The 21,009-nt window shown below is 42.4% G+C and overlaps 1 protein-coding gene across 2 annotated transcripts in view; it reads right to left on the bottom strand.

The window, feature by feature from the left end:
• The window catches only part of AP1G1 (adaptor related protein complex 1 subunit gamma 1), a 49,845-nt gene extending 29,101 nt beyond the window's left edge, over nt 1-20,744 (bottom strand). Inside the window, exons 1-4 of one of the 2 annotated variants that reach the window (XM_057421934.1) lie at nt 20,663-20,744; nt 7,961-8,164; nt 3,461-3,585; nt 720-861 (exon numbers count right to left, since the gene is read on the bottom strand). In XM_057421934.1, the coding sequence (XP_057277917.1) occupies nt 720-861; nt 3,461-3,585; nt 7,961-8,161 (468 nt within the window). In that variant the 5' untranslated portion in view covers nt 8,162-8,164; nt 20,663-20,744. Of the gene's footprint in view, nt 1-719; nt 862-3,460; nt 3,586-7,960; nt 8,165-20,662 lie in introns of those variants that run through there. The other variant, XM_057421935.1, reaches the window with a different exon arrangement.
• Between the last annotated feature and the right edge of the window lie 265 nt (nt 20,745-21,009).

Genomic DNA, 21,009 nt, shown 5'->3' with positions numbered 1-21,009 from the left:
CATAACGTATTGGAAGCAGCCAATTAAATTTATGTCAAATGATGGCTCTTTTTTTCCTCTGAATATCACCTCCTTCCCCACAAAATAACTATAATTCCTCTCACAGGTGGTGTGTCCTGTGAAAAACAAAGAATAATGCAAAAAAATTGCCTATTTCTTTTAGGGTACAGAAGCAACAGGAGACACTGTTCTTTGCTGCTGCTTGATAATCAAGTGCACTGAAGGCCTCTTCCCAGAATACAGCAATATCTCCTAGCACTACTTTTTCTCCAATCTCTCTCTAGGTCCAGCCCTAGACAAAGAAGTAACAACACATCTCTTCCTAAATCCTACTGACTCTCACCCTCCCTAAAAATGACAATTAAATAAATGTAAGAGAACAAGGGTGATTACATTTTGCAGATGCTATGGCACGCTTGCTATGGAAACAAGACAACTTAAAGTTGCTTGCTTGTTTTAAACCCTTAACCTCTCTTGTATATTACTGCTGGAGACTGCCAAAATAGAAACAACTGCCTCACCTGTTGGAGGCTTGTCTTTTAGAGACTTTCACACCTTCTGGCTACAGACAAGAAGTTTTGACCTCTATCTGTCTTTCACACTGGGAAAATACTCAGCCAGCATGTTCCAAGCCTCCTACTGTTCCAGATATTAGCAAGGCATCTGATCAACCTTGAGTTTTAATCCATAACAAAGTATTCAAAAGTTCCTTGAAGTACCTTCTTCCTAAGATAGGAGTTTGACGTTTTGAGGAGCTTTTCCACCTCTCCTGCAAGGTCTCTGCACATTTCTGAGGAGCCCATGCAGCCAAGAGTGCAGAGTGCCAGCCCCTGCACATATTGCGTGCTGTGATTAAGGTCACTGTAAAGGGAAAGAAAAAGAAATGGAAAAAGCCAGTAAGCATGCGCAGAGAACCTGAACACACAGGAAAAGGCATCTGTATCTGCAGTCATCTAACCTAGCCACATACCTGGTGCAGGATAACTCTCCAGGTTCTCAGCTATTTGAGAGCTTAGAATCACAGAATAGTTAGGGTTGGAAAAGGACCTTAAGATCATCTAGTTCCAACCCCCTGCCATGGGCAGGGACGCAGAGCAACAGCAACTTTGAGTGCATGTGCCTCAGGGTTTACTAATACTTCTACTTAGAAACCCCAGTTACAAAGATAAAATACTTAGTTAAAACCATCAGGTGGGTACCTAGGGATTGAGCCAAGAAGAAGAAAGACCCCACAATTCTGTTAAAACTTCTGAAGATAAAATGCTGTAGTTTGGAATTTGTATGCAGAAAAGAACCTAACATGAGGTACAGTCCTGCAGTGACTCTGTGGGTTGTTCAGTTTAAATATGCTCTAGGACAGGCTTTAGCTTCTGCATTTAGAACTAAACAGTGTAGAAATATCTATGTAAAAATATCCTCTGTCCTGAGGATAATTACAAAGCCCACCACTTGCACACCTTGAAAATCATCCATGCAGGAATCCTGTTTAGTAATCCTAAACGTTCCTATGCCTAAGAAAGTTGCAAAGCAGTCAATGAGAAGTTAAACCACCTAACCGTAGGCGCCATTCTTAAGGCCGGCTACCAGTGTCAGACCAAGTACAAGACAATACAGCTTTCACATGGCAATCCCAACAGCCTTTCAAACTGATTTCTGTATTACTTTTCCATCTGACTATTTGGTATTTTTGTTGCCACAGTATCCAGGATCAGTGCTGAAGAAAGTAAGAAGTATGATTCCTGGTTTGGGAGCAAGGGGAGCTGCGGACTACATGATGGGAGAGCTGGGAAAGTGAGTGCTATGTAACCAAATGCTCACAGCATGCAGAAAAGCCAGAGAAAGTATTCTGGTTGTAACACCAAGCAGTTATGGCAACATGCAGGCAAAAGTACAGACAGTACATGCCACTAAATGGGTTGGTTGTTTCCTTCAACAGATTTTTGGCAGCTATATAAAGCTGTGTGTATAGCAAGTGTGTGCTTACTTTTTTCTACCAAAAATCTAGGTCTTGTTCTAAATAATGAAAGATAATGCCATAAATCAAATGCTTTCATGTCTAGATAAAAGCAAGACAAAGTGGTAGATGCAGAAGCCAAAGAAGAAAGGAATAAACAACCCACTAAGGTGGTGGGAAGCTGCCCATCCATTTTGCTCAGCTTCAGTCTGACCCATTTCCAGTTCAAACTCTAAACACTTACCACACAAATTCATTTTAAAATAAATAATCAAGAGAAGTCTTAACCTAACAGCCTGGTTGCAATGGAAAAGCCTTACAGGTATGACATTTCAATGAAAAATCCTTGAATCTTTTTCATTTCAATGAAAAATCCAAATGTCTCTTCTCTCCTGGACAAGAAGTCCAAAGTTATCAGATCCTCAGGCCTGCAGTTTTCTCAAGTTTCTTTCCAAGCACTTTAAGGCTGCAGCCCAACTGAAGATCAGTACTTCACTTGCTAATATCTGGGAAGCTTATGTTCTAAAAGTAAATAACAATAAAAACAGACACCACACTAACCAACCAAGCCTCTGGATAAATCAACTAGAACCCAGTTATTCCACCCTTCCTACCATCCATCTTGAAAAGGGAAATGAACTGATCATCTACTAAACTATAATGTAAAACAGTCTCAGTTAAACAGCATTCTGCTGAGAGAAAAAAAGAGTAAAAAAAAAGAAGTTATGTCCCATCTTCTCTTCTCTGATTTTAGCACGATGCCAAGCAGACACCAAATTCCAAGTTGCCATCCTTGCTTCCAAGGAAAACTATCCATCAGGATCATTAGGCCAACCTTAAAAAGAAAGCAGGACACAGCGCCTTGATCCTTAAAGTCAAACAACTCTTCAGAAGTCATCAGCAGAAGCCAAGTAAACAAACCAGGCCAACACGGATGCAGCAATATATATGACTTTGTGGCATATGATGGTGAGTCCAGACCACAAAGTTTTAAGAACATCCTGATTCAATCGTATTTAGAAGGTGCATGGACTTTTACCGATGCTGCATTATGCTCCCCTGGCTCCTTCCTACTGCATGCTGGGAGATAACTAATTTACAGAAATGGAAGAAAGTTCTTTGCGACACTTAGAGGTCTCCTGCACTGGCCCAGCAGTTTACTGTGGTCATTTACTTTTCCTGATTTTATTTATCTTAACATAGCCTCCAGAAACACACACTACCATTCTGCCACTGTTCCATGAAGTGCTGTTTGCCACACACATCTCTTGAGGACCAATGCAATTTTATACTCTCTTCCCTCTAAGGAAGCTAGACAGGATCATCCAACACAATACAACACTGGAACAGTCTTGTATGGTCAACAGCATATACCAAACTGAAGATACCAGTTTTTTAACACAGGGGAAAATACCTAAAGTAGTCAAAATATCATTGTTAGAAGTGTGCTTTCAGATCCTGAAACCTCAAAGCATGTGTTGATGGAGAGAGAGGTGGTACCCTTACTTCTTGATGCAATTGGTCATAAGAAGATGGACATCCTGTCTCTCATCCAGCAGCAACATGGCACCTAAGTACCCAATGCGCTTGTCTGTGAATTTCTGAGAGGCAATGAGCTTGAGGCACTCCAACTGGAAAAAAACAAAAGGAAAAAAAAGAAGAAAAAACAAAAAGACAGAATTAGCTTAAACTACTACTTAGGTAGAAACAGTTTGAATTTTGATGTGTACTCATTTAGGTGTCAGAATGCATTTTTAAAAGTATATTTTATTCCCATTTTAGTAATGTGGAAAACAAAGAAAAGTTAAATGACTCAAAGCTCCTAAGAAGCCAGCAGGAAAGTGATTAGCAGCTCCTGCATCCTGAAGTAGCTAAACACTGTTGGCCTTCCATGACTGACCTCAGATGTACCAGGTATGTGGGTTTATGTCTGACCACAAAAGTAAAAGATAGCAAATTTATAGAAACAAGAAATCCATCATTAAAAAAGTAAAGATCTGGAAATCTCTATTATGCATCATGTTTGATCTGCACTGGAAATTTCTGAACTGGGCTTAAATAGGTTCATCTACCTATGAGAGAGAGGATCAGTGCTCTCTAAGTTGTTGAACACGGGCATGTAGTGATAGGACAAGGAGTAATGGCTTTAAGAGGTAAAAAGAGGGTAGATTTAGAGTATATATTAGGAAGTTCTTCCCTGTGAGGGTGCTGAGGCGCTGGCACAGGGTGCCCAGAGAAGCTGTGGCTGCCCCATCCCTGGCAGTGTTCAAGGCCAGGTTGGACACAGGGGCTTGGAGCAAGCTGCTCTAGCGGAAGGGGTCCCTGCCCATGGCAGGGGCTGGAACTGGATGAGCTTTAAGGTCCCTTTCCACACAAACCAGGCTGGGATTCTATGATACTAAAATCAGATTTTGCTTGTTATAATCTGTAACTAACTTGCTAGCCAGGTAAACCAGAATACAGTAAGCGACAGCTAAGTTTTTGCACTGCTCTGTAATCTCTACTTCAACCCCTGAAGTCTGACTAAAACCATATGCACTGTAGCCACCACAAGCTTCCCTTTAACAATGTAGAAATGTCAACTATGTTCAACGGCATGAAGGAGATCCCTAAGATAACATGCATAGTTGCTACTTGCACTCAGATGATTAAAAATTTAATAGGTAACCCATTTTTCAATTTAACAATTTCTTACTGCAAAAAGAAATTAACCACATTACTACATACTAAAATGTTTTTCTCTAACAGAAAACTGAGTATAACCAATATCTACTTTCTAGACAGGAAGTAGCAGAAATGGCTTCTCGAAGCTGGTAAGAGCTCTATGCCTCACAAACATACCCTGCAAGTCTGTTTTACAAATTAGCTGGAGCTGCAAGGCAGTGTACACAGTAGGCTGAAGGAGGAGTCACACAGAGCTTGCAGCAGATCATTGTAAAGGAAGTACAGGGGCACGTACAGGCAGAAATACAGGCTTTTCATGGTCCCTTCCCTAAGGAAGCTTGAATAAGGCAACAGACACAGGGTAGATGCAAGCAGCACACACAGATCGGGAAGGTAAAGTTGTACATGATACTGGTAAAGAAACTGAAATGCCAGAGAACATAAATGCTATGGCCTAGCCACTGACAGCTCACAGCTAAGTGACATCAGAACATACAACTCAACTATCCAAGAAGTTGTTACTATTTCAGCTAGTCACCATGTCACTATGTCAGCTAGAGCAAGGTGACAAATAGGTTAAAAACAAAAAAAAAACACAACAAAAAAAAAACCACAAAAAATACTTGAGAGTTTAGTTTGAGGTAGCTGGAAATACAGAATAAAGAAACATTTTTGAATAATATCAGTCATCCACATGCATGACTGAGTTTCAACAATGGGCAAGATCAACCAGGGAAAAGGTAGAGAACACCAGATATTCACCTTCTATCCTTCCAGTGGAAAATTACCTTAAAGTTACCTTTTTGTGAGAGAATAACTCACCTCTGAACCAACTTTCCTACCCTCATTTACAAGACACTTTCTTACACAAACCTCTGCAAAAATACAGTGTAGAATTGATAACACCTAAACTACAATGAAAGAGCCAAAGGCAGAAGACAAATGTCTAAGAAAAAGCAGAAGGAAACTAATGACTGCAACAGACACTGTAAGATATATTTCTAGTACTTTTGAATTTGAAAGATATAATTGACATTTACCACATGAAACGCTGGTGAGTTCTTGTTTCACTTGTATACAAATACATGCAAACTAGCTTCATGCACAATGATACTGTGCATGAAACATGAGAAACATTATCAGCTGAAGCTCTTACTACATCTAATTAGTGGAAGAAATCTTGATACCATTATACCTGTTTCATTCAAGGGAACAATTAAAATCTGCTACATCGGTACTGTAACAGATACACTAGTAAAGCTGGATATAGCCAGACTACAACTTACCTAAGATTTTACTGACACAGCCACTCTTCCAAGTGGATTTTTTTTTTGCAAGCAGAAATAATGACAACACTAATAAAGTTATTTCACGATTTGCCCAGACTGCTTGACAATTCTAAGCTTGCAAAAATGGCCTTTGCACATGCTCAAGAGAACCTGCCATCCAGTGCACTTCAGCATGCACTGGTTAAATGCAGGGCCCATGCTCCTATTTTTGTACAACATACCCTGGATCAAAGCTGAGGATCCCTGACATGGAAAGAAGTAGATCAACCACTCACTAATGCTAACACCTTCTCTAAATTCTCTTTTATTACTGGTTGTATTATCCACAGTCTTAGCTGAAGTCGGTTCTGCTTACACCTTTAAGAGAGGCTGTCTTACAAAGCCTGTGGCCCTCTCCTGTTTTCTACCAAAACAAATTTGCTGTCTATTTATCCTGTCCCTCTCAGAAACCTCCTGTCTACAGTGTTGAACTGTCTCCAACACTCCACTGCTGGAATTGCAAGCATCTTCAGCAAATCCTCAACTCATGCAAATTATACTCCATCTACACAAATTAGCACTTTGAAAGAATCCTTCCAGACATAAGCATTGAGGACATACAGAGGTGTTGAACTTACTTTAAGAATACTTGTTAAAATCTCATCTCAGCCTTGGGCTCTACACCTTCCTGAAAGTGCACCTGATAAACTACATGAGAACAAGGCCATCAAATGACGTAGTCTGTTCCCAAAATAGTTAGCACTGATGCTTCTGTTTGAGATGTAGCCACACTGGCAATAACAGATAGTGAATAGTCTGGTTTATTCTCTTCCAATGAGAGTGAAGAGGTAATTTACCATTACTGACCAAAGCAGAAACTGGTCTAATCTTCCATATACAGGATTAAACACTCAAGCAAAATAACCCCAATAAAATTTAAACACATTCCTAACATTGGTTAAATGCAGAAATTCTAGATAACACTTATCTGTAAATACTGCTCATTCTTCTTGCAGATATTACATACTTTGACTTCTCTTTTGTGACAGGAAGTTTCTCTCTTTGACCAGGAATCCTGGCTACATGAGGTGTTAACAACAGGATAATACACAAATTCACTTGCTCTTACTCAATTAGTCATTATCCTGAGCGAATAATCCAATGAGGTAGAAGATTATGCACTTTATATGCAACAGCGCAGCCCAGACTCACTCCCTAACACCAAGACTATTTGGAATTTGATATTGGTGGATTGAGTTTACTGTCTTAGTAAAATGCCAGGATTGATAAATCCAATCCTGAATGGACAGCCTCCCAAGACAAAGCTACTTTAAGGAATACAACAATCTGACTTTAGCTTTATGGAAGGCCTAGGTTAGATTACTGCTAACAGGACACTTATTGACTTCCAAGCAAAACATACTATACACCAAAGACTAAGGAAAGCTCAACCTGAAGAACACCTTGCAGATCGAGAACTCTCATCTTATCTCCCTTTTCCATAATCTGTGTCAAAACCAGTGTGCCAAAAATAAGACAAGAGATGGACAACTCATACAAGCATTCTCCAAGTTACCTCACTGGGATGGGCTAAGGAACACCAATTCCCTATTGCTGGGAACAGACCAGCTCTTAACCTACCTAGAATAGACGGCTATAGGAAGAAAAGGGTATAGAACTGTCTTTGAAGCATCTGGTATTTTCTATCAGAGAAAGATGTCCTCACACAAAGTGTTGTTTTGAACCCATCTAAAAATATCCATGTGTACTGGACTGTGGTTCAAGAACTACTGTTCCACAGAAACGTGGGTGGCTAGGAGCAGACACTATGGCAGAAGCTGGCTAACCCTAAGTTTCGTAACAAAATACATAAATCTCCAAACAGCAGACCTCACTAAAAGTCAAAATTAATCAATGTAGGATCAGAATATATAGGAAGACAGACGTCAGAACATCCCAAAGAGCAGACAGCAAAACTGCAGCTGGGAATGCTCTAAGCAAGTCAACGTGCCCAAGACACACAAAACAGACTGACATACGTATATAGCACAGCAAGCACGGAACTCTGACCTACCTGTCCAAAATGTGCAGGGTATCCCAGCATGTGCATGTACAGCAGCTTTGCCACATTTCTGCATCGGTATGTGTTATCTTCCTCTCGGAAGGATGACCGGATAGCAGCACATTCTTTTTGGATCATCTCACGCTCTTCTGCCTGGGTTCTTGCTGTCCGGATGGTCCGGATCAACTCCCGCAGTCTGATGGGGGCTGGCATCCTCTAGGAGAAGAAAGAGATCTGTAAACCTTGTACTGCACCTTAAGGCTTCATAATGGTCTCATATTTTGGCACATTTTTTTTCTTTCTTACCCTAAAATTATATACATAAAAGATTTAAGAAAATGCAGACTGCTTCAGTAACACAGTTAAAAGTAAACTTGAAACCCAGAGGAATTCACTGTACCTCAAATTTGCTTTTCCAGAATATCAGAAACAGGAATTCCAATGCTTTGCGCTGTCAGGTTGAATATTGCATGACTGCAACTGGCAGAAATAACACTCTGCAAGGTATGCTCCCATATTCCCATCATCTGCCTCTTTCCAGAAAATTCAGACTTCAAAGAGAGTTGATACTAAAATCATGACAACTTAGGACAGAAATCCTTTACAAAAAGCAATGCATTTAAGAACTTGCACAACATTTCATAGAAGTGCTCCAAATAACCTGCAAACTTGTGCCATATACTTCCTTCTTAAAGGAAATGATCAGAAAAAGCAGATGGAAGAACAGTCCTAACTGTGTGGGTATTTCAGAGAATCTTCTTTTGAAGATCAATCAATCAAGTTCACACCATCCGTATTACACACCAAACAGAACAATCCTTTCTGAAAAAAAACTAAGCCTGTTGCATTACCATCTGGTGGCACTGGTATGAAAGAGTGCAAGAAAAGGGTCTTCTAAGTGAACTTTAAGTAGTTTCACTTTGCCAGAAGGAATACTGATGGAATCGTTTGACCCAGAGAACAATTTAATCCTTCTGAGTAAACCTCATGAGGAGAATTTTTCTCAAATAAAAGCCAAACTTCAGAATCATGTTCAACAGCTGAACTTTTAGTTTAATTTCACCAAAGCTGACTTTCTGCTTCCTGGGAGATCAGGCTGTGCAAGCCTGTCTACAGTCTCCTTCCACCCACACTACATTGTGAATATAACTAAGCCATTCTGGTAACAGGTAATGCCACATCAACTTGTAAAATGTTGCCATGGCAGTTGTTACAGGTTTTGTCTAGGTCACCATCTTCCCAGTGACAGTATGTCATGTATTTCAAGCACTGCCATATCAGAGAAAGAAGTACATTCAGATGCTGCACTAACTGGCTTGCATGACACCACAGAACAGACTGGGAAGCATACAGAGGTAGCAGGGAACTTGTCTGCAGCAGAAAAGCAGAGATGCACATCCAGTGAGTAAAGGCGGCCTTGCTATAAGACAGCTGAATGCAGCTCTATAGGTCTGGATTATAAATATGGCCTCCTACAGAATTCATGCATTTAACACTAAGTCTCTTCAGTCAAACCATGTTTCCATGCTCATATTCCAGTTCCCTATCTTCATACCTAAAAAGTCTGAATTTACAGAAACACAAAGCATTCCACTTTGAAAACAGAAGAGTAGAGATGCTCTTTCTGTATAAGGAAACTGCCCCAAAATGCTGACATGTAGGATCAATATTACTGAACACATTAATCCCTAGCCTTGCCTCGCTCCCCATGTGAACTTGCAGTTCTTCCTCACACTACTGCGATATGAATGCTTACTATGCGTTCAGATGTTGCACTAACAAGCATCACAGAAATGGCCACAGAGAAGTATGAAATCCAGCTCCAGAAAAGAATTTGAACATGCCATAAATAAGGTCTTTCTTTGTGTCAGTCATGTTCTTTTCAAGCAGCTTGTAATGTTTGTAAAGTGACAAGATCTTTACACAGAATCATATCTACACATACATGGAGAAGCCTTTACTTACATGGAGTCTTTAGTCTTCAAGCTGCAATAAGGCAGGATACAACTCCCTTTCAAATTCTATGAATCCATACAACATCTGATTAAGTTCATGTTTCTGTTCTGAAGAGTCATATCAGAAGTGGTCTCAATCTCCTATAAAAGCAATCCTCAACTGATTCAAGTTGACACCTCACTACATGAAGAACATAGAATAGTTAGGGTTGGAAATGACCTTAAGACCACCTAGTTCCAACCCCCCTGCGATGGGCAGGGACACCACACAATAGACCATGTCACCCAAGACTCTGTCAAACCTGGCCTTGAACACTGCCAGGAATGGAGCATTTACCACTTCTTTGGGCAACTCATTCCAGTGCTTCACCACCCTTACGGTAAAGAACTTCCCCGTTTTATCCAATCTAAACTTCCCCTGTTTCAGTTTTAACCCGTTACCCCTTGTCCTGTCACTACAGTCCCTAATGAAGAGTCCCTCCCCAGCATCCTTACAGGCCCCCTTCAGATACTGGAAGGCTGCTATGAGGTCTCCACGCAGCCTTCTCTTCTCCAGGCTGAAGAGCCCCAACTTTCTCAGCCTGTCTCCATACAGGACATGCTCCAGTCCCTGATCATCGTCGTGGCCTCCTCTGGACTTGTTCCAACAGTTCCATGTCCTTTTTATGTTGAGGACAGCAGAACTGCACACAATGCTCCAGGTGAGGTCTCACAGGAGCAGAGTAGAGGGGCAGGATCACTTCCTTCAACCTGCTGGTCATGCTCCTTTTGATGCAGCCCAGGATACGGTTGCTTTCTGGGCTAAGCACACACTGAAGCTGGCTCATGTTAAGTTTCTGACCAACACCCTCAAGTCCTTCTCTGCAGGGCTGCTCTGAATATCTTCTCCACCCCACCTGTAGCATGATCTGCCAACCCTTCACTGCTCTAACTGGGCAATCAAAGGCAGCAGAAAGACAGGAAATGGCATACCAGGTCTGATCAAAGCTCCACCCTGTCCAGTACCCCTTTCCTGACAACAGCAGATGCCCAGGGAAGAGAGTACAAACAGAGCAAGCATGCAGCAGCAATTCCTCACAGTTCTCTTACAGTCTTCAACCATTTGTGGCCCAAGAACTTTCAAAGCCAGAAATAAAAAAAAAAACCTCTGGTTTTATCTGGAGCCCAGGTAAACTGCTGGAATCAAAAACATTCTGCAGGACACAACCCGAGTTTCACACAGCTCCTCTGCATGACATATGGAGACACAGCTACTTCTGCTCTGCACTGCCAACTGCTTGTTTCTATTGATGCTCCCAATTACTCTACACACTTCCATTCGTCATCCTTCCCTCATCCCCCCCAGTCCAAAAAACAAAGCCTCACATCTAAACCCTTCCAAAACCGATTTCCTTTGTCTTTCCTGCGTGTTCTACACTTCTGCCATGTCCTTTCTGAAGGAGGAAAGAAGCAAAATGCTGCACATAGCAGTTAAGAGGTAGATGTGCCATTGATTTATTTGTATAAAATGTCTGCTATTTTGGACACTATTATTTTCCTTATATTTGGTAACGCCGAGTTTGGGGTTCAAATTGCTACAAAGTGCTCAGCTTGTGTTCTTCACATAACAGTACCATGAAGCCAAAAATCTCTTTCCTGGTTGTCAACGATGTGCTTAAAGCCCCTAACTTCTACCCTAGACTCACCTAGTACACACACAAATCACACAGTTCTAAACTGATTTCAGTAAGCCACACTCTTGTGGAAAATTGCGAAGAAGTTAAAAAAATAAAAGCACTACTGCAGGAATATTCCTCTGCAGTCTATGGGCAATATTTCCACAATCACTTAGATCACCCATACACAGGCTCATGCTGAAAGAGGTAGTTCCAGCCCTCCCCTTGCCCTAACACTGGCACTCCTGGGACAGTGCACCACATGAGGCAACCTGGACACCTGAACACCAGCTTTCTGCTTTCCTCCTAGAGTAGTCTTGAGACTCATCAGTGCCCTGGGTTCAGCAGTAGCAGTCATGTTTCTCCTTCTTGGTAGCTGGTGCAGTGCAGTGTTTTGACTTTCGGCCTGGGAACAGAACTGATAGTGATGTTTTGGTTTGGCCAAGGACTTTGTGAGCCTCATGCTCTGCCAGGGAGGAGGGGAAGCCGGGAGGAAGCAGAGACAGGACACCTGACCCAAACTGACCAAAGAGGTATTCCATACCACAGCACGTCATGGCCAGGGTGTAACTGGGAGTTACCCAGAAGGGCTGGGAGACGGCAGGGTTGGAGGAGGTATCGGTCGGTGCTTGGTCGGGCCTGGGGGTCGAGTTATTGGTCGGCTGGTGGCGAGGTGTTGTATGCTCTTCCCTTGTTATTTCATCATTGTTATTATTGGTGGTAGCAGCAGTGATTTGTGTTATACCTTAGTTACTAAACTGTTCTTATCTCAACCCCTGGGAGTTGCATTCTTTTCGATTCTCCTCTCCGGGAGTAGGGGGAGGGCAAGACGGGGGGGAAGTGAGTGAACAAGCTGTCTGACTGGGTTTAAACCACGACAATCAGTTTGGCTTGTGCATACATGAAGGCAGCAGCAAGGACACAGCTTTGGGAGACTCAAAGGGGAGTGAGAAAGATGGGAAGAGTTCCCTCCAGCAGTAAACCACACTTATACCATGGCTCTGCACCCAGCTTAACTGATCTAGAACTTCAATGATCCTGAGAAGATAGGCAGTGGTTATTACAAGTTAAAATCATAACTGACTTTCTTATTTTAAAGAAAGAATTCTTTGGAAACTTTCTGAAACACCAACACATAGTCTGCAAACAAACTGAGGTTTGGCAGCAGCTTGCCTTGATATCACAAGTCCTTCTGCTCCCACTCTGTATTTGAAGAGCTTGTAAACTGCTGAACACTGATACCTTCAGCCTGGGACTTGCGCAACCACACTGCTTTCCTTGCCATGGGATCAAAACATGCTGTAGTTATGCCCACAGAGGGCTTCAGGAGGTTAAGTCTGGCACCAGATAACAGAAAGGACAGACTGACTAAATAGTTTTAGTCAACAGGAAAACTACATTGAATGAAGTTACCATGCAGCTTTTTATGAACATTTATTTTGCATCCTTCATTTGTACCTCTCAATAACCACCTCCTGTTACAAAAGCAGACATTTTATGCCATTGGCTGGACACTTTTCTTTCTTCCCTAGCTACTTATTAATTGACAATAAGAACTCTCGTGGAAAAAGCATGCTATAAAAACCTTTGGTTAGAGCTCTGTCAAGATTTCTGAAACAAAAAAAAACCAAAACCCAACTGTTTATCACCTTGACAACTTTCACCCATGACTTGTCAAGAACCATGCAGCTGCTGGGCCTCTCCTGGAGTCCTTTTAAAAAACTGCATCACACAAACTACCACCTACTCTTGTTGTAAATAAAGCAATCATTAAGATAGTAACACACCAGATTTAGAAGTTGAACAGCTCTGTGTTCCTTCAGAGATATTGTGAACTCCACTTCCTATAGGCAATTTATTACTAATTTTACCTATTTGTTCCAAGAGCTGTTCTTGTGACATTTCAGTTTGAGAGTATTCATCAGATTTCAACATGAGTTTTTCCATATAAAGCACTGATGTAAATAATGTGGATTTTTTTTTTTTCCTATAAATTTGTCTTCTTCACACACTGGTTATCAGTCAGACTTGTAGCATATGTCTCTATTATGTATCATATTCCTATACCAGGCAACAACAAAGAGTCCTACTCAGGCACACGGTCTTTAGGTGTCACCAGAACATTAAAAAAATGTAAAAAAATGCATCTCATTCATGCTAAGGTACTGACAAATGAATTATCAACAGCAGTTGGAAAGAAGAATAAGGACAGGAAAATAAATCAAGAAGTTTGCTTAGGAACATAACACAAATCCCCCCAAGAACTTCAAACAAATATTAAGTAATTCTTCCTTTTTACAGGGTCTCTCAAGAACTCTGTCACATTTGAAAGACAGTCAGACAAGGCTTCCACATAACCACCAAGAAATCAGTTTTCTTATGAGTGCCTCATGGTCTCAGTTCCCATCTACACAGCACAGGTAATACCAACCTCCCTGGGATTCTGCAGGCATAACTGCTTAAACGCTCCTGCTACCGCAGCGCTATCCCAAGCAGCAGCCTGGGGAAACAAAGTCAGTCACCCCACAGAATGGCTTCCTACTACTCCCACTAGAGGTATCTGCGCAACACATACACCTGAAGATCCACAGGTTGCCCACAAAAACTTTAATTGCAGCTCTTAGCTCCCTGACTACATCAGGTGACAAGCATCAAGATGGTACAGACACAGGGCTACTGAGTAAATAACCAGAGGACTGGGGGAATCCCAGGCAGGAGGGACTGCTGGGACAGAAACCACCACTTCAGTAAAAACCACACCTGTATGTGCAGCGCAAGCATCTGGACAAACAACAGATTACTGATGAGCGTGAAAACAAAAACAATACAAAGGAATTACACAAGCAAAACATAAATAGGGTTAAACAATTCAGAGCTCAGAATTAAAACACTTAAGTGATCCTCTAATTTTGACCACATAAGTTGTCTTGAAATGAGACAAAAGTTTGAATTTCACAGTCTGAACCATGTGAAACCTTAAGAAAAGTCAGCTTCAGGTGAAAACCACAAACCTATCAGACAGCAAACTGCCATGAAGAATTAGATTTTACACGCTTCTCTATATTATACAAATGCATTTTACTGCACAAGATAATGAACAGAGAAATAACAACCATATCATCCAGTAATAGCAGACCTGAAATTTAACTTTAGCTGACTAAATGCTGGTTAGAACTTCCTTCAAAGTAGCAGGTCTTGTTCTTCAGGACTAGTGAACATTTTTCCCCAGTACAGGCAAATGTTTTCATTCTTTGCAAATTACAAGGCAGTTTTTCAAGGTAGTTACCTCTTTCATCATTTTGTTTCCAGCAGCAGTTTCACTCTGCCATTTCTTTGCTAACTGCAAGCTCTAGATATCAGGGATGACCCCTGAACACCAGTTAATATCAACAGTATCAGGTAGGACTGAATTCTTCTGCCTCATTAAGTCTATTTCCCCCTTGCTTGTTAGAGTAACATACTAGCAAGATCAAAGCTTGTGAAATAGTGACCAGACTCAGTATAAGGGGCTACTGTCAGAGATGAAAAAAAGAATTCCAGCTTTTTAAGTAGCCTCTGGATTGCGTGGAAGGCATTAGCTCAGTGATTCTCTTCCCTCTGCTATTCCTGAATTCTTCCCCTGAACCAATAAAAAAGGCATTCTTTCTTTATGCAACTCATTCCTAGTAAACAGTCAAAAGGGGGTGATGGGGGGAGAAGGAAAGTAAGCAAGGGATCAAAAATCATAATGTATTAAAACCATTTAATTTTCATCTAAATTACACTCCTAATCTACTATTTTTCTCCCCTTTCACAGACTTTTACTTGTTAAGCTTGTTCTAAGTTAAAACACTTTATTCAAAATGACATTATGCCAAAGTCATTTAAGTACAGAACCTTACTAATAGTCTTTGAATACAATCATATTCAAATATGATTGTTCACCAAATAACTTTTTATATCTACAAGCAGCACCTAATACTACCAAAACCCACATGTAAAATGTTCACGTGTTTCAGCCAAACACATGAGCCTCAACATATTCCTCTACCAGGAATTGCACTGTGATTTACCACCCTTAAACATGTAACTGAGCTGAGATCTTTCCTCTGGGAACTATTCAGGAATGTTGGCTTATGTCTAAGAAAGACCCAATCAACCAACAACAAACGAAATACACAAAAACTCCAACAATCACTTTTCCACTGTATTAATGAAACAAAAAAAAGTTATGAATTAAAGCCTGACAACTCCCAACTGAAATCAGTGGCAGAATGCCCCTACTCAGAAGAAAAAGTTAACTCATTTAGAACAAGCTATCACATCAGCAGATGTTTTAAAACTCCATTATTATTTAGCCTAAACCATAAACCCCATTCAAAGTACACAGAATTATTCACAGAAGAGCTTCACTGTTTGGGGAATTGTCTGAATTTTCAGTTCAGTAAGATACCCAGCGATAGCTCTTCCTGTAAACAGTATTTCTGAATCTGGTTCACCCTAGAGAGCAGCCCAACACTAAGGAAGTGTTCGTTTAAATACATCTAAACTATACAGCTTCAGTTGCTCCACCCCAGTGCATGTACAGGTAATCACATTCCTCAGGCGAAACAGCACCTGGGAAGTTATGCAATTAAAGCCTGACAACTCCCAACTGAAATCAGTAGCAGAATGCCCCTACTCATTCCAGCATATCTGAATCAAGCCTCCTGTACACAACAGCAGATGATGTCTAGACTACATGCAAGGAGTAACTGATATGATTAACTACAAAACACCAAGGGAATCAACTCTAGACTACCAGCGGGCTTCACACTTCTATCAGATATTAAAAATAAATTAAAAAAAAAATATATATATATTGTCAGTAAACTCAGAAAGGTACACTGGAGATAGAGACAAAGCTGTGAACAAAAGCAGAGGTAGTGGTGTATGGTCTAGTGTTATCTGTATTTACTCAGAAAACAGTAAATATCTAAGCAACGAGCACCACCATTACCAAGAAGGGCAAAGAAGGGCAAAAGCAACACAAAAAAGGTGAGAGAAAAAGCAACAAAGCACGCAAGATTCAAGCAGTACAAAGTCTTTCTTAGAAAAAGCTATTTAATACAACAGAGAGCTAGAAAGCAGAAAGCAAGTCACATCAGAAAATCAAAAAGAAATTAAGGCAGCAGGGAGCTTCACACTACAGTATGGTAACAAAAGGCACCAGTGTCACACTTTGCATTATACAAAGACAGCATGCAGAACAAAAAAAGACATGTCAAGCAAGAAAAGAAAAAAAAAAGGCACAAAAAAGCTAAAAAACAGTCTCAGAAGAAGTGATGGTCCAATTTCCAGTTTCTCAAACCCCAAGAAATGCAGCACAAGAGTATTCAAGAGGCAAGCCACTGTGCTGCTCAGACCCTGAGGGGGGGACAAGAACCAGAAGAGTGATAGAGGATATTATGCTGCTGTTCTTAAAGATCTTTGGGTTGAACACATCCTACAAGCCTGATAAAGCGATCACAGCCCAACCCCTCCTCTTTGGCTTCTTGGGGCTGCAGCCCCATAAAAACAGTCAGTGAGACAAGGCAGGCACTTCCGATGAAGTTCCCGTTCTGCCCAGCAGTACGCATACGCCAAACTGAACTCTGCCTGAAATGCCTTCAAAAGGTGCTTTGCTGAGCTTGCAACCATTACAAATATTAACTTCAACATCTGCCAGAGAAAAAAACAGTTATTTCCCTTTCTTTAGAAGCTAAGTGAATGAAACACTGTAAGAAGAGTTAGCACATGCACACAGCTGATCAGCGTGACAGTTATGATCAGAATTACAGATTTCCTGGCTTTTGTTTCCATACTTCAATCACTGCTGACCCACATTACCCTTGTATTTCTCACCTGCTTCCAGTTTCCTAACTATTTTGATCTGTAAAGGAATCTGGGTATTTTACTTCCTGTTCACTTCCTGCAGACTTAAAATAAAAAATGAATAAATAAAACCAAGCTACTAGTTTGTGGTTAAAAAAAAGGCTGTTGCTTTGTGGCCAAAACCCCCACTTTTCTTTACCTTGATTAATGCTGGTTGCCAGACTAGATGCCACATTTTTACTTTCATTAATAGAATCTTGACAATATACCAGGTAACTTCAGCTATGCCCTAGAAAGTTCCAGTTGTAGATTTTATCTATAACATCTCTGCCAAACCCAATAAGGGCTGCTACTACTACTTGTGATATTAGCAGTCACTTGTACTCACATTACTGTAACTGTTTCTCCTGTTACAGTCTCATCACATATTCCCTTATTAAGTCCAAAACTCTCATCCAATTAAGTAGTATTGCTGCCAAGGCAGAGCAGACCCTCTTCCTCAGAGGAGTTATCATTTAGAACAAAAAAATACCACTTTTGGTCAGAAAAGTTTGCTTTTATTGTGAGGGTGCGCTGGCACTGGGTGCCCAGAGAAGCTGTGGCTGCCCCATCCCTGGCAGTGTTCAAGGCCAGGTTGGACACAGGGGCTTGGAGCAAGCTGCTCCAGTGGAAGGGGTCCCTGCCCATGGCAGGGAGTTGCAACTGCATAAGCTTTAAGGTACCTTCAAGCCACACCAGTGTGGGATTAAAAAATAAATTAAACCAAAAAATACATTTTCTAAAGTTACATACACTGCCAATTCAAAAATAAAAACAAATATTCACACCAAAGAGGCACAAGAAGCTTTACTGGATGAGTACCATCAGCTTCAGAAGCCGTTAAGATTTTTAAGAGCCCTTTCACTTTGAAAGGTGACTTTCCAAACTTGAACTATACTAACCAGTGCAGTCTGTTTGCATGCTTAAGAACAGACAATTTCAGTTCCTTTGCTACTGTTCATAACCATCTCACACTATTGTCTGACAAATTCACTGATCTCATTGTAGCCTACAATGATGCCACCGCAAAAATCTGCATACTAAGGAGTTACCAGGAATCTGAGCCTTTTTGTATCCCTTTCTCTCTCACTGGGACACTGCAACAAAGGTACTGCAGAACCCCTCTGTTCCTATCATACCACCTTTGGAAGAAACACCAGATCAGCAGTCACAGGCAAGGCGTTGAGGGAGAAAAAGCTTTTTTGTCAAAAAACAAGGAAATCTGAAAGTTGTCTTACACACTAGAGACATAAAAGCTGGATCCCTTCCAAATTCATAGAAACACAGAATAGTTGGGGTTAGAAAGGACCTTAAGATCATCCAGTTCCAACCCCCCTGCCATGGGCAGGGACACCTCCCACAAAACCATGTCACCCAAGGCTTCGTCCAACCTGGCCTTGAACACTGCCAGGGGTGGAGCATTCACAGCTTCCCTGGACAACCCATTCCAGTGCCTCACTACCCTTAAAGAACTTCCTCTTTATATCTAATCTAAACTTCCCCTGTTTAAGTTTTAACCCGTTTCCCCTTGTCCTGTCACTACAGTCCCTAATGAAGAGTCCCTCTCCAGCATCCCTATAGCCCCCCTTCAGTTACTGGAAGGCTGCTATGAGGTCTCCATGCAGCCTTCTCTTCTCCAGGCTGAACAGCCCCAGCTTCCTCAGCCTGTCTTCATACAGGAGGTGCTCCAGCCCCTGATCATCCTCGTGGCCTCCTCTGGACTTGTTCCAACAGTTCCATGTCCTTTTTATGTTGAGGACACCAGAACTGCACACAATGCTCCAGGTGAGGTCTCACGAGAGCAGAGCAGAGGGGCAGGATCACCTCCTTCGACCTGCTGGTCACACTCCTTTTGATGCAGCCCAGGATACGGTTGCTTTCTGGGCTGTGAGCGCACACTGAAGCCGGCTCATGTTCATTTTCTCATCGACCAACACCCCAAGTCCTTCTCTGCAGGGCTGCTCTGAATCTCTTCTCTGCCCAACCTGTAGCTGTGCCTGGGATTGCTCTGACCCAGGTGTAGGACCTTGCACTTGGCATGGTTAAACTTCATGAGTTTGGCATCAGCCCAGCTCACAAGTGTGTCAAGGTTCCTCTGGATGGCATTCCTTCCCTCCAGGGTATCAACCGAACCACACAGCTTGGCAAACTTGCTGAGGGTGCGCTCAATCCCTCTGTCCATGTCAACGACATTACTACAGGCTTAGTTTCCCCTTGCCAACTCACAGGAGTTTCGAAGTCTTCCTCTCCTTTTTCCATCGTGGAAGAATTGAGGGGTTCCCACTGAACCCCTCAGGAAAAACAACCCCCAGCTCCACTGGGCTCTCAGGTCCCCAGCAAAGTTCTCAAATCCTGTGCCAAACACCAGAGTGCACATGAAGAGGCAAAAGAAAGAACTTGGCAACACTATGTGACATGCAAACAAACAGAGTAAAAAATAACAAGTGTAATTTAGAGAAAGGGGGCAGAGGGAACAGGCACACAAAACCCCTCTATGCACTGTCACATAGGAGCAGAACAGGAGAAAAAGAAAACAACACAAAAATCTCTGCCAGTTTAAATCTAAGATGCCAGGGGTACTATTCAGGGGGAAAACCACATATATTTTACTTTGTTTAAACCAGTATGGGGCAAACTCACTTTCTGGTCACACATGTGAAATGCCACCCTTCCAAAGGCATGTCCCACTGGTATTCTATACTGTTCCTCTAATATTTTAAGCATCAAAAACTAAAGCTTATTACGAACATTGTTAAGCATCACTTACAATGTAATAAATCACGCAACTGTTCTATTTGCCATAAATACACGTGCAAAGTTTAAAAAAAATGCTTCCTACAAAAAAAACCTACCATTTCTCTGTAGCTGGTAAGAGAAAAGAGAACTATACGAACCCTGAAGAAGGGACTTGAACCTGTCTTTACTGACGGCTTCCCAAGCAGCAGCCTGCCACTAACACAAACCCGTATCTGCAGCTTACTGCAAAAGCCTGTGGCCAGAGATCACAGGATTTTTGCTTCCATCAAAATCCACGCAACCGTAAAACAACGCGCAAAACAACTGCGTCTGAGACACGGGCTGTTTGTTCCGCTGCGAGTGGCGGCGGCACAAGCTCTCGCACATCAAAGGAGGCACGGACGCACAACCCCAAGCTGCTGCCCGGGGCCTCCTGCACCGCGGGCAAAGTCACGCCGCACGCCGCGCCCCGCACCGCTGGGATTCGGGATCTGCACCTGCCGCTGCTAGAAGCGCTGCGGGAGACCGCCCGAGTCCCACGAGAGGCGAGAGAAGCCGCCGGCAGTGCCGCTCCAGCGGGTACCAGCCGAGGCTCCGCCGCGCCCTGGAAGGCCACCGCCCGGCCCAGAGCCCGGGGCAGAGTCCGAGCGGGCCTGGACACCGGGTGAGGGACACAGGCCGCGGCCGGGGACCGAAGGCGGGCGGGGGGCCCACGGCAGGCCTTGCCAGCAGAGGCGGTAGGAGGGCACAAGGCAGCCTCCGCAGCAGCGTAGCCCGCGGCGCGGTCGCGGGCCCCGGCAGTGGGTAGAAGCAGCCGACGGTACACGGGGGCCCCAGGCGGTCG

This window comes from Pezoporus wallicus, unplaced genomic scaffold (genome assembly GCF_028554395.1).
Source record: "Pezoporus wallicus isolate ANWC-B61680 ecotype Strahan unplaced genomic scaffold, APGP_CSIRO_Pwel_v1 contig_7902, whole genome shotgun sequence".
NCBI lineage: Eukaryota > Metazoa > Chordata > Aves > Psittaciformes > Psittacidae > Pezoporus > Pezoporus wallicus.
This window is presented reverse-complemented; position numbering and strand designations above follow the sequence as displayed.